The following is a 12,713-nucleotide window of genomic DNA, read 5'->3' on the forward strand; positions in this document are numbered from 1 at the left end:
CCAAAGGAACCAAAGCGTGGCAAAGCTTGATGCCATTCACTGGTGAAGCCTTTGTGCTGCTAGGCATCTGTCTTGTTTCAGATTGTGTCGTGTCTGTGTCTTGGGAGACTTCTGCCACGGCGTCCGGGCGCCATGGCTCCCTAACCCAAGTCGCGTGAGAGGAGTGGGAGAAACTCTTCTATGCAGAGGGGTCTCTCTAAGAGCTGCCCTCATCTGCTCCCACTGCTAGAACCTGTCTCTGAGACCCAAAGGATGACCTGATATATTTGTCCCAACGGTACCTACCAGGAGTCAAAAGACAAACTGGACTTTGCCTGTGTTTTCTGCTGGCCTCAGGACAGCCTGCGGACGTCGGTGCAAACCAAACCCACAAGTCAGAGAGAAGGCAGGAGGGGAAAGAGAGGCCGGTCCTGGGACAAACGGAGGATGCGGGGAGCTGTGGGCTTTGAGGAGACGAGGAGGGCGAGGGGAAGGAGAGGTGGGGGAAGGAGCGCTGGGGTGTGGGCGCAAGGCGGAGAGAGCGGGAACGGAGAGGAGACGAGGGAGGACGAGGAGGGAAGGGCCGCGGGGAAAGGAAGGACACGCGCAGACGGGCAGAGAGGGCGGACGCGAGGCCGGCGGCTGCCGGGGAGGAGCAGGCGGCGGCCCCGGGGGGCGCGGGGCGGGGTGGGGCGGCGCTGTCAGCGCGAGGCGGCGAGCGGAATGCAGCGGCCGGAGGCCTGGCCACGTCCGCACCCGGGGGAGGGGGCCGCGGCCGCCCCGGCCGGGGGCCCGGCGCCGCCCGCCCGAGGCCGGGAGCCCGCGGGGCTGCGGGTACGGAGCGGGCGGCACCGGGGGCCGAGCGGGCGGCGCCAGCTCACAAGTCGCCCGCTGGGCGCTGGGGAACTTGGTGCCGCCCGGACCGGCCGGGGAGGAGCGGCGCCCGCGCAGGCAGAAAAGTTCCTCCGCGCGGACTCGGGAGGAGGCCGGTCTCGCGTCCGCTTGGACGAAGTTCTGGAGCAGTCGGCGCGGGCGGGAGCACGGCTCGGCGGGGCTGGATTGCGATTCTCCCGGAGGGTTAGGGAGCCGCGGGGCCGCCCCGGGCCTCGGGCTGACGTGCGTGCTTCTGGAGTCCGACGGGCCGGGGGCTGGGGGCGCGCGGAGAGCGCGGGTCCAGCCTCGGCCGCTGGCCGCTGGCCGCTGGAGGAGGAGGCTCGGCGCCGCTGTCCCCCCGGCCCAGGTTCTGTGATACACTCCGACTCGGGCTCTGGAGCAGTCAGTGCATGACAGAACTTGGGCCCGGACGGACCTTCCGCACCCAGTGGGCACAGCGCCCACCCGGGGCCTGCAGTGGACCATCTGCCTGGGAGGGGAGCGGGCACCCGAGTGGCCCATGTGGCACAGAGTTGGGCCGGAACCAGCTGTGGACCTTTGGGGTTGGGGTCGCTGGAGCCTGAGGATTGACTCTTGGGACCAGAAGGTCCCGTAGAGCCAATGACAGGAGGTCTACCCTGAATTAGGGGCCAACGGAGCTCTCCCCCCCCCACCCCGCCCCGTGTCAGTTGCAGGAACCTTCCCTCTACACCATCAAGGCTGTCTTCATCCTAGATAATGACGGACACCGCCTGCTGGCCAAGGTAACCTCCCACCTTCACCGGAGGGCCCCTGAAGACACTGTGCCACAGGCCCAATAACAGAAGTCCCCACCAAGCTGCCTCTCCTGGCAGGAGGGACCCCACTGTGGGCTCTGCAACTCAGAGCACCTCAGCTGAGACTCCTCCAAAGGCCATTCTGTCCATCCTCCTACCTTGTCAGACTGCTGGCCCCTGAAAGGGGGTGGGGCTGTCTCCTCTGTTTCTAAAATGTTCCCTAAAATGTCTTCTCACCATCTTTTCCACTGGCCTGGGACCCCGGAGTCCTAGTCCCCAGATTCTGAACAAGTAACCTCCACTTTTCTTCCACAGCTTGGTAAACACTAAGGATTTAGAACCAGACAAGATTTTAGAGACTATATAATCCAATTCTTTCATTTCACAAATGAGGAAAATGCAGTCTAGAGAAGCTAAAAGGGTTGCCTGTGGTCACAGGTAGTAATATCCGAACACAGATCCAAACTCAGGTATTTTGACCTGAAGTTCAGGAGGGTGGTTTTCACTGCACCAACTATTCAACTGTCTGGTATCTGTGCTAGTGAACATGGCCAGGATAAACCAAACTAGAATAATCCAAAAATAAATGTCTCCCATCAACACAGTTAACTGTAGTAGGACTATGGCACCTAAACTAGCTACAAAATGCATTGTAGATTTTTCGTTTGTATGGGTTGAAACTTTTTGACTTCATGACATTGAAATGAGCTTGTTCACCACAGCAGTGGCCAGCAGGGAGACTGCTAATTTGCCTGCAGATGGGGTACTAAGTGGCAAAATCCACATTCAGAAAATTGAAAGCTGAGCTGACATCTCTTGCTGCAGCTGGTCAGAGGTGTCTCGGCAACCAGAAGTTCCAGGGCCTCCTCCCAGCAGATCACATCCATGTTCAGATGCAGGAACTGAGTCAGAGAGAGAGTCTCATCAAACCCAAACAAAACAGCATTGACTTAATTAGGCAGTGTGTGCCAGGAACTTTCCCTTAGATACTTCATCTTCACCATAACCCTGTCTGAAGTCAGACCATCGTTGGTGTTCAATCCCAGCTCTGTCCCTTACAACTGTGAGATGTCAGGGAAGTTACCTGACTTCACGCCTCAGTTTCCACATCCATATAATGTGGATAATAAAGTAGCTGTTGTGATATTATTGTGTTAAAGGGTCCCTGGCTCTGCCTTCTTTCCTGTAGACTCAGGTTAGTGTAGAAACAGTGTGGCCTAGCGACCACCGCCGTCTTTCGCACACTGCACATCTGCGGAATGTACAAAGGCCTTCAAGAAATCAGGACAGGACTCCACGAGAAGGCCTCAAAATTCCTCTATTTGCTCAGAATTTGTGTTTATGGGGAAACAGCGAGCAGACAGGCCTAGAGGGCGGTCAAGAGAAGATGGGGCACGGCAGCAGGGTCCCGCTTGGCCAGCACCCACCATTCCCTGCCACCCATCCAGGGAGGAAGCTCTGTGGAACAGCTGTCACCTTTTCTCCTTCCCTTTCACCTAGTATTACGACGACACATTCCCCTCCATGAAGGAGCAGATGGCCTTCGAGAAAAATGTCTTCAACAAGACCAGCCGGACTGATAGTAAGTGTCCGCCTCTTGCTCGTGCAGAACTTTCAGATGCACACCGTTGTCTTCATCTGGACACATCTGTCCCCGTCGGCCTCACACACCCACAGGCCATTCCCTTTTCTTCAGAGGTGCTTTTTCCTCTCCTTCCCAGCTGTTCTCTTCTTTTTCCTGTGAGCCTTCACTCCCCTCCCTCTCAACCCCCCTCTTCCTGCCTACGGCATGCCTGGACTTCTCTCAGTGGAAGGGGCCCGCACTAGCCTGGGGCACTAGCCTTAGGCATTGCGTATGGTGGGCAAAAGGTCAGCCTTGACCCAGGTTTGTTGACTTCTTAGAATGAGGCAGTCAAGTGCTGGGAATGGAGTAGAGGGTGGGGGGAGGGACACAGAGTATCCTAATAGTAGTGTCCCTAGTGCGTGTCTTTTCAAGGGTGCTAGTCTTTGCAAGGGTTCTTTGTTTGTTTGGCCTCTCAGCTTGTGGGATCTTAATTCCCTGACCAGGGATTGAACCCGGGCCCTTGGCAGTGAAAGTGCGGGGTCCTAACCACTGGACCGCCAGGGAACTTCCTTTGCAAGGGTTCTCTGGAAGGGGAAGAAGGAAATAGGGCAAGAGGCACAGAGCTGCAGACGGGGAGGAGGGGCCAGGCAGAGGTGACCAGAACTGAGACCCCCCCCTGCTCTTCTAGGTGAGATTGCATTTTTCGGGGGCATGACCATCGTCTACAAGAGCAGCATTGACCTCTTCCTGTATGTGGTGGGCTCATCCTATGAGAACGAGGTGAATTCAGGAGGTTGGAGTGACAAGGAGGCTTGGATTCTGGGGTAGAAGCTGGGAGGCTCACCATTGGTACCCCTCCTTCTAGACTCTGGGGAACTGGGAGCAGCCAGAATGGTTCTTTCTGGAACAGTGCATATCCGTGATGTTCCTTAGATTCCTTGGGTACCAGAAATGGAGTCCTCAGAGGCCTCTGTGTCTTAAACATCACTGGAGAAGGATGTACTCAGTGTCCCACAGCAGGCACTCCAGTGCTTCCAACCCAAACATGGGGAGGGGAGGGGCCCTCTCAGGTCAAACTGCAGTCAGGCTCCAGCCATGTCCTCTCTGAAGAGGGACAGCTGCCCACACAGTCAGGCTCTGAGATTTCCTTTTAGCCTTCTTAACCTCAAGCTCTCTCGTTTTTCTCCTCCCATTATCTGCCCACCCCCAGCTGATGCTCATGTCTGTTCTTACCTGCCTGTTTGAGTCCCTGAACCATGTGTTAAGGTGAGTGAGGCCCTCTATCCTCCAAGGCTCCCATCCCCCAGACCTTGGTACATCACAGAGGCGGGACCCTTCCTCCCTGCTCTTTTCTCCTGAAGTCCCCACAAGACTAAGGCTGGAGCCAGAGCATCCTTCTGCAAGGACCCTGCCCTTTACCTGATCAAGCAATGGTATGGCCAGAAAATGAGGTCTAGAGAAACTAAATGATTTGCCTGAGGTTACAAGCTATTTATATCAGAGCAGAGATTCAAACTCAGGTCTTTTGACTTGAAGCTCAGGGTGATTTTCCCTCCACCCCCATTCAGTGATCTGGTATCTACCCCAGTGAACGCAGCCTGGGTAAACCAAACGCAGATAACCCAAAGATAAATGTTCACAGTCGACACAATTAACTACAGTAAGGCTATAGCGCCTGAAGTGCTGTGAAATGCTTAAGGGTAGGCACAGGGTCCCTGCTCAAAGTGTGAGGACGGTGGGCAAGGGGAGCTTAAGGAAGCAGACCCGTGCTCTGGGCAGGGATCCCTTGCCCAGGTGCTGCCCTCACTGCCCTTGACATTCTCCTTCCCTGTGCTTGTGCGGGGGATTGGCGGTGGGAAATAAGGCAATCTTTGGAGAGAGCGGGTCCGCCTCACCTAGACAGGGACCCGGCTTCTCCTGGCCATGGGGAGGTTCCAGAGCTGTGTCTGCCTTCAGGAAGAACGTGGAGAAGCGCTGGTTGCTGGAGAACATGGACGGAGCCTTTCTGGTGCTGGACGAGATTGTGGATGGCGGGTGAGGAGGAGGGGAGGGAAGAGGGGCTGGTCAGGGACACTCACAGCGGGAGGTGCCCTTGAAAGTCATCAGCTCTAGGTTGCACCCAGCACACTGTTGGCTCTCTGGCCAACTTCTCCCTCCCTTCCCCCAGCATATTCCCAGTGTCCCATCCCCCCTACCCCACTCATGAGGATGGAGGTTGACTTCAATGTTAGCCAAAGAGAAGCACACAAGAAAGTAATCTGGTGTCCAACTATGGCTGACTGTTGACTAGGCAGGGTTTGGGGCGACGGTTTGATTTCCAGTGCCCAGGAGAAGCAGGCAGCACAGATACTTGCCCCTTCCTGGGAAGACTTCCTTCAGGCGGAGCCCTGCTGCTGCCACACCTCCTGCTCTTAGAGGTTCATTCCAACACCAGCTAGACGCGTGACCTGGGCCAGTTACTTACTTTCCTTACTTTCTCCATCTTTCAAATGGAGACAGTAAGGGAACTGCCTCAAAGGGTGTGGGATTAAATAAGGTGACGCAAGTGAAGCTCATGGTTTTCCTTCAATAAATGTTTCCTACTATTGGCATAAGATTATAGTCTTAGGATGGTGGGAACTCTTAGGAGAAGGGTTGGTTAGTGAATTTCCATGGGGGTGGTGCAATATTCAGGGAAAAAAAGAAGGTCTGGCTCTGGGGCAAAGGGTAATGGGAACAGATCACCTGAAAGACATCCACGGGCCTCTGTCATTCCATCCATTTAATAGATGAGGAAACAGAGGCTCAGAGATTCAAGTCCCCAAGATCACATGGCTAGGGAGGGGCAGGGCCAAGATCTAAAACATGTGCATGTTTCCAGAGATTGTGCTCTTTCCACAGCACTGTACCACCCTGCTGGGGGACAGGGGCTCTGGGAGGTACTCTGGGAATGGGTACTGTGGGCTTCCTCCCTCCTTCCTCCCTCCCTCCTTTCCTCTATAGCTCTTGACTGTCTGCTGCTGCTGCAAGGCCTTGTGCTAATTGCTAGGACCCAAGACTGAGGGGAATAAAACCAGGTTTTGTGGAATATACAATTTGTGTATACAACTTGGTAGACTGTCCTTAAGGAAAGCAAAGCGCGCACACACACACACACACACACACACACACACAATTACAAATACAAAATGAGGTGCAGGGCCTTGGAAGGACCTTCACAAGGGAGGGTGTAAGCTTTATCAGCTTCCGGTCTGTGCCCCTAGAAGGCCCAGTTTCTGCCCCCTGAGGGGCTCACAGTTTCCCTCCAGTGAAAATCAGGGAAGTGTCAGTGGAGTCAACACCTGAACTGGAGCCTTGGCCTAGGTTGCTCTGTCCAAAGGACCCCTGGTGAGAGATCTGGGGCTGCAAGTGCCCCTGTGATGGGCCTGGGAGAGGCTCTCAAGAAATGTTCGTTCACTTCCTTCTGCCCTGGAGGAGACTCACTGGGTGAAAAGGAGGAGTCACTCAGTCCCCGTGGGCCCTAACCTTCCCACAATGACTGGCTCTCACCCCTGCACACACCCACACGTGGCTTCAGAACGCCCCCAGGGCATCAGGAAAGAGCGTCAACTAGCCGAGGAAAGCCTCCATAACTGGGTCTGTAGATTCTGATTTTTTGGAGTTCCACTTCTTTCGTGTATGGCATGACCCTGTGGCATAAAATAATAGTGAAACGAGATAGGGACCCCGGGGGGGGGGGGGCCTCTCTTCCTTCCCTGCATCTGAATCCATCCCTAGACCCAGAGGTGAAGTGAACTTTCTAGAGGTCTCAGTTTTTGAGTCCCTGCTCTTGACAACCGGATTGTTCTAGACTGGACTGCCCTCACCTGATCTCTAAGTGTTTGCCCAGTGATGATGAAGTGTGGGAGAATCAGAGCTGAGGGTGCTCCGTGGTGAGGGAGAGTTCTGGCTTGAGTATCAGCAGGAAGGTACCTTGGAGGGGGAATGTAGCATACGGCAGGGAAGGGAAGGGCTTAGCAGGGAGCGGAGGCAGAGGGAAGCATGTGGCTGATTTTCCTCTCGGTTTTTCTGTCATCTTGTAGTGTGATTCTGGAGAGTGACCCCCAGCAAGTGATCCAGAAAGTGAATTTTAGGGTAAGAGTCATCCTGCATCCCCCCTCACTCCCATCTCCTCCAGGCTGCCCTTCCCATCCTCTCCACCTCCTGTCCTCCCTGTATCTGGGCTGCCAGAACCCCGATGGCGGGAACGCAAGCTCCTCTAGCAGAAGCAACCACTGGGGTGATGCACTTGTTGGGGGAGCAGCAGTTTAGAGGAGTGTCAATTAGTAAAAGATATCTCTGTCCTCTCCCCCTGCAGAATCACAAACACCTCACCATCCTCCCTAGTGGGAAGTAGACTGGGGAAATAAATAAATCCTCACAGAGACACCTGATGGCTGCCTTGGCCTTGAGGTTGGCCTTGGGGGTGTATAGATAGAACCTCCCTGCCCAGTTTGGCTTCTCATGTCTGGATGAAACCTTTCCTCTCATCTTTATTCCCCCTCACTCTCTCACCCACCTTGTGCCAAACAAGAAGCTCTAGGACTTCCACTAAGTGGTATACATGTGCAGCTCTGGATCCCCTGATCACTGCATCTGTTCGCCGCCACTACCCCCAAGCCCCTTTCCCTCGCCTCTCTTTCTTCACCCAACACCCTCGCCCTGGCCTGACCACCCTGACTCTGCTTCCGTGCAGGCGGATGACAGCGGCTTAACTGAGCACAGTGTGGCCCAGGTAGGCCCCCTCCATCTGCCTTGGCCAGAAGAGGGTTGGTGGGAGGAGAGCAGAGCATCCCAGGGGGACCCAGTGGGGCTATCAAGGCTGAGAAGTCAGGGGTGCAGGAGGGAAGGGATGACAGTGTCAGGCCATCTCTTGGAGACAGTCAGTGGAGGCTTCCAGGGTCCCCTAGGTGACGTGGAGCTGGGTATTAATAAATGATGGACACCTTCCTAGCAGTTCACCTTATCTCCTTCCTGGCTTGGTATAGTTGGATCAAAACCCAGGATGACCTGCCCACCCTGGAGATGGCTGGGTCACTTGTTCCCCAAAGCAATCTGGGGGCTTAGGCCTCTGATGCTTCCCCCAACCTAGAAAGGATACCAAATAGAGTTTTCCTCCAAACCCTCACCCCTGCTGTTTAGGGTCCACGCTGAGATTGTTAAGGGACCCTTAAGTCCATGATGGGATCTAATTCTCACCACTTGCCACCATGTCCCCGAGTGACCTGACTATGGAAGAGTCTACCCCTGTCCTATCTGGAAGTGCATGTGGGGCAGGGGTGAGGTTTCTGGATCTGTGGCTTGACTGGTTTCCCAGCTGTGCAAACTTCCTGCTTGTCAAGCTTGACCTCCATTCTGTCTGCCCACAGGTCTGTCTGCCCGGACTAATTCTGCTTTTATGGAGTTTCCTGCCCTGCCACTAACTACCTCCTGCTGTAATGGCCCAAGCTCAGATGGGCCTGTACCATCCCACGTGGGGCCCCAGGTGTGGTGCCCACTTTCCTGTGACTGCCCTTCGTACTCACACTGCCTCTCCCTCTTCCCAGTTCCCAATGCCTCCTCCTACCCTGCTGAGATGAATGCAGCCGCATGGCAATTTTCAGGGCTAAAGAGGTTAAGGAGCAGAGCAGATAAGAACAGAAGTGCTGGTGTGAGTCATCCCAGGATGTATGTTGTGCCTTATCACCTACAAGCTGGGTGGCCTAGGGCAAGTTACTCAACTTCTCTGGGTATCACATAATCACAGGACACTCCTCATAGAGTTATCATAGAGAATTAGATGAGCTAATGCATGGAGAGCTCTTGGCCTAGATCCTGTTTTCCAAAGGGGAAAAGAATGAAGGCACAGCACTTTTAATGGAATTCTTGAGTAAAAAAACTGAGGAAGTTGCAGGTAGTGAATGGGAGATGAAATGAGGAGAAAGATTTTTGCCGAGAGAAGCAGGAGAACTCCAGGGCCAGGCTGTCCCTGAGAAAGGAGGGGGAGTGGACAGGAGGAAGGGACATACAGTGTAGGATTGACCTTCTTCGAAAGGGAATGAGGCTTGATGGCTGGAGGGACAACGTGAGGGACATACCTGGGGTCCCCACCATGTTGGCATGGTGTGTGCACAGTCGTATGGATCTGTGTAAACATGGGGCTGAGGCGGTTTCCTCAGCAGGATGTTAGAGTGAACACATCTGGGTGCAGGTGACCCTCAGCAGAGTCTGCCCAGGAGCCCTTTGCCAGCTGTGCCACATCAGCAGCGGGTTGGGGTGGGGTGTTGAGGACCTACTGCCAGCCAAAGCCAGAGCTAGGGGTTTGCTGAGGTGTCTGGGCACAGGAAGTGTCAGGCCTGGGCCCGTCTCTGCCTGGACGTGGCACTGTGGGCGGGAGCTTGAATGGCATGGTGTGGGGAGTCAGGGCTGCTGCCACACCCAGGGCTGCAGATGCAGGAGCGGAGAGCTGGGCAGGCTCTGGCCTGGGCTGGTTGTTGGCTGCAGCCAGTTAGGCTGCTCTTCCCATCTTGACGGCCCGGCCCCACTTACGGCAGGCAGAGATGAGCTGCTGCCACCTAGTGACCGGGGATTATAGGGACGCGTAGAGAGAGGCTATAGACCGCCCCCTCCCCCATCTCACTGCAGTGTTAATGTACTTGTCATTCCTCCCCAGTAATTCTCTCAACCTTGCACACCCCCACCCCACCCAGGTTCTTCAGTCTGCCAAGGAACAAATTAAATGGTCGTTACTGAAATGAAGGCTGTGCATTCAAGGCTCCCTGCCCCCAGACCATTCCCCCAACCCTGGCAAAAGCACAAAGACCCCAGGGGACACCAGAGACCCCTCTATATCCCCAGGCCTTCCCAGAACTGACTCCCGAGGTCTCCGGCCAGGGACTCTGAGATGCAGAGGTTTGGTTTCAACACTGAGTCACTCCTTCTCACTGTCCTGGCCTGCTCTTTGGGCCTTCAGAACCAGCTGAGCTGCCTTAACTCAGACCTTAGGCATCCCTGGCCCCAGAGCCCAAATAAACCTGCTTTTGTCTCCTGCCAATGGTCTCTTTCTCTCTTGACCTGGGAAGTGTGTGTGTGTGTGTGGGGGGGGGGGGGTCTGATAAGGGCTTCTGCACTGTGGGGGGCTCATCTCCTGGATGCCCAGTTCCAGGGTGTATCCTTGTGGTTGTGTGACTGGGGAGAGGGGTGGGTCAAGGGAGAGGAGACAATTTAACACAGTGACGGGGTGCGACACTGATACTGGGGCCCTATATGTGGTGTGGAGGGCTGGGTATGATTGTGTGACAGGGTAAAAGAGTCATAATGGGAGGAATGGTGCATATGCGGGGGAAAGGAGAGCAAAAGATGGTACACACATGGTGGCCCCGCCGGGATTCTTCATCTCGCTTTTTCCATTCTCAGCCTCCAGGAGGGAAGGGCGTAAGGTTTCCTCTGGACAAACTGAGGAACAGCACGCCTGTTTTTCTTGGCTTGCCTGGGAGATTGCCGCGGAATTCCTCTGCTGGCATATACCCTGGGCACTAGAGCCCTGCAAGCTTGCCATGGCTAGGCCCAGATACTAGGGGTGAGGAAGCACCGGCCAGCTCCCGCCTTGTATTTGTGTCCAGAGCACCCAGTGCGCTCGAGGGTGTGAAGAATTGCAGGTCCAAAGGGGGAGACGGGCGGAGGGGCATTCTATAGGCAAATGGAAAGGATGGAGTGACTTTCGGGGGACACGACTCCCCTTTTCTCTCCCCGTTCTAGAACCGCCCCTTTCTCCCTTTCTTTCTCTGACATATACACTTTCTGCGTCACGTACAGAAGTCCCTGAGAGTGTCTAACATTTCCGCCTGGGACAGCTCGTTTCCCTCCAATCCCTAGGTAAAGGCAACGCGAGTCTACGCCCCGCCCTGGCTCCGCCCCTCGGCGCCCCCCGCCGCGGGGAGCCCCTTCCCAGGACCTTATCCACGATCCTATAGCGCCACCTGGAGGGATAGGTGGGAAACGCGCTCCCTCCGGGTCCCGCTCCCCCTACTAACTTCGCCCCCAGGGAGGGGACCGAACCCTGCTCCCGCGAGTTAATCGCTGGCCTCCAAACTCGGAGGCAGGGCGTTGCTCCAGCAACCAGCGGGCTGGATACGCCCTGCGAGCTCTGCTCCAGCTGTGGCTCACGAATTTCAGTGTGACGCTGCTGAAAGAAAGTGGCGAAACCTGGATGTTAGTAGAGACAGTCCCTGCGGGTTATCACGTCCTACATTATAAAATTCTCCAGAACTGGATATTTATAATGGGTATGACTACTTTTGCAATTAGAGAAAATGATAAATATACAGTTATGTAAACAGATTATAAACACTCTGTACACAACCATTCCACCAAATAATGCAACTCCGAAAGGGAAAAAAAGAGTATGCAATTAAATGCTGTCGAGTTCGGGGGCCATTGTGGCGACGGGAAATGAGAAATTTTCCAGAAATACTTTGGCGAATGTTCGGCCTTATCCGGTGCCCGGCTCCATCCACCGCCTCTTAACGACCGCAAGAACCGGAGGGGCAAATTCGCTTCCTAGCAACCCGGTCGCGCCCTCTCGGGTGCTGCAAGTCCAGTAGTGCAGGGACTGGAATGGGAAGGCCCGGCCGCCACACAAACTGGCTCACCGAATGCTGTGGACTATGCGGTGCTTCCCCATTTTACCGAGAGGCACACCGAGGCTCTGAAAGGTTAAAGTATTTACAACAGTTTCCGCAGAGCCGGACTCAGGAGCGGGCACTGCTGGAGCGAGGTGGCTTTCCCGCGCTCCCTACCCAAGGGCCGTCCGAACCCCTCGCCCACACAGGGACAGTACGGGGTTAGGAAGAATGAGCCGAGGGGCCATGGCAATGCGGGGAGGCCACCAGAGAGGTGTCCTCGCTCTTTGTGGCCAAAGGACTCTGGGGAGGAAGCAGCCGACCCACGCCCGCGTAGGGGAGAGGGCTGCGCGGAACCGCGCGGGTCTCCGGGGAGCGCCGGCAGGGTGGGGTCGCGGCCTCTTCCTACCGACGCCAAATTTGCAGGCCCGGCTCTCCCGGGCTGAGGCGGAGGGCCCGCTGCATCCCCAGCCCCCTCTCGGCGCCTGCAGCCTCGCGGAGCCGCCAGGACGGCGAGTCTGGTCGTCTGCCTCGAGCTCTGCCCGCTGGCCCCAGCGCCCCCAACCCCTGGGACGCGCAGCACGCTGGGCAGGGGCGCCGTCTGCCCAGGCCCAGGTTTTGGGAAGGGCAGTCGGCCGTTCCTGGCGGAAGCGGCCCCGGGGCCTGCCTTCCCGTCTGCTCTCAACCCTGGGGCTCCTCCCCGCCTTTCTGCCCTTGTGGGCGACCCGGCGGGTCTCGAGTATCTGTGGGGAAGGGGCTTCAGGGCGCCGCCTTTCCTCCTGCCGAATTGGGACCGGGACACGTCAGAAACCGAGACCTCAGGGGTCCGGGCCCAGCCAGAGGGCGCACGCACACTTTAGCACTGGCCCGGGGCTCGGGTGCAGGGGGGACGATAGACACACC

The 12,713-nt window shown here is 56.1% G+C and overlaps 2 protein-coding genes across 9 annotated transcripts in view; one reads left to right on the top strand and one right to left on the bottom strand.

Moving 5' to 3' along the window:
- NFE2L1 (NFE2 like bZIP transcription factor 1) overlaps positions 1-423 on the bottom strand; it is a 24,297-nt gene extending 23,874 nt beyond the window's left edge. The window contains exon 1 of the mRNA XM_033848235.2: positions 286-423. The gene's annotated coding sequence lies outside the window, so the exon portion shown is untranslated. The remainder of the gene's footprint in view (positions 1-285) is intronic.
- Positions 412-10,239, top strand: COPZ2 (COPI coat complex subunit zeta 2). 8 transcript variants are annotated; one of them, XR_004523986.2, is made up of 11 exons: positions 655-813; positions 1,542-1,616; positions 3,129-3,210; positions 3,881-3,972; positions 4,403-4,458; positions 4,554-4,625; positions 5,149-5,226; positions 7,254-7,305; positions 7,907-7,945; positions 8,580-8,695; positions 9,900-10,239. XR_004523986.2 is itself a non-coding variant. In XM_033848243.2 (10 exons), the coding sequence occupies exons 1-10, from the start codon at positions 703-705 to the stop codon at positions 9,945-9,947; spliced, it is 705 nt and encodes a 234-aa protein (XP_033704134.1). In that variant the 5' UTR covers positions 655-702; the 3' UTR covers positions 9,948-10,239. The 8 variants fall into 8 exon arrangements, 6 of the variants coding, with proteins under 6 accessions (XP_033704139.1, XP_033704134.1, XP_033704135.1 ...); XR_004523987.2 differs by lacking the exon at positions 4,554-4,625; XM_033848243.2 differs by lacking the exon at positions 8,580-8,695.
- The last annotated feature ends 2,474 nt before the right edge of the window (positions 10,240-12,713 follow it).

This window comes from Tursiops truncatus, chromosome 20 (genome assembly GCF_011762595.2).
Source record: "Tursiops truncatus isolate mTurTru1 chromosome 20, mTurTru1.mat.Y, whole genome shotgun sequence".
NCBI lineage: Eukaryota > Metazoa > Chordata > Mammalia > Artiodactyla > Delphinidae > Tursiops > Tursiops truncatus.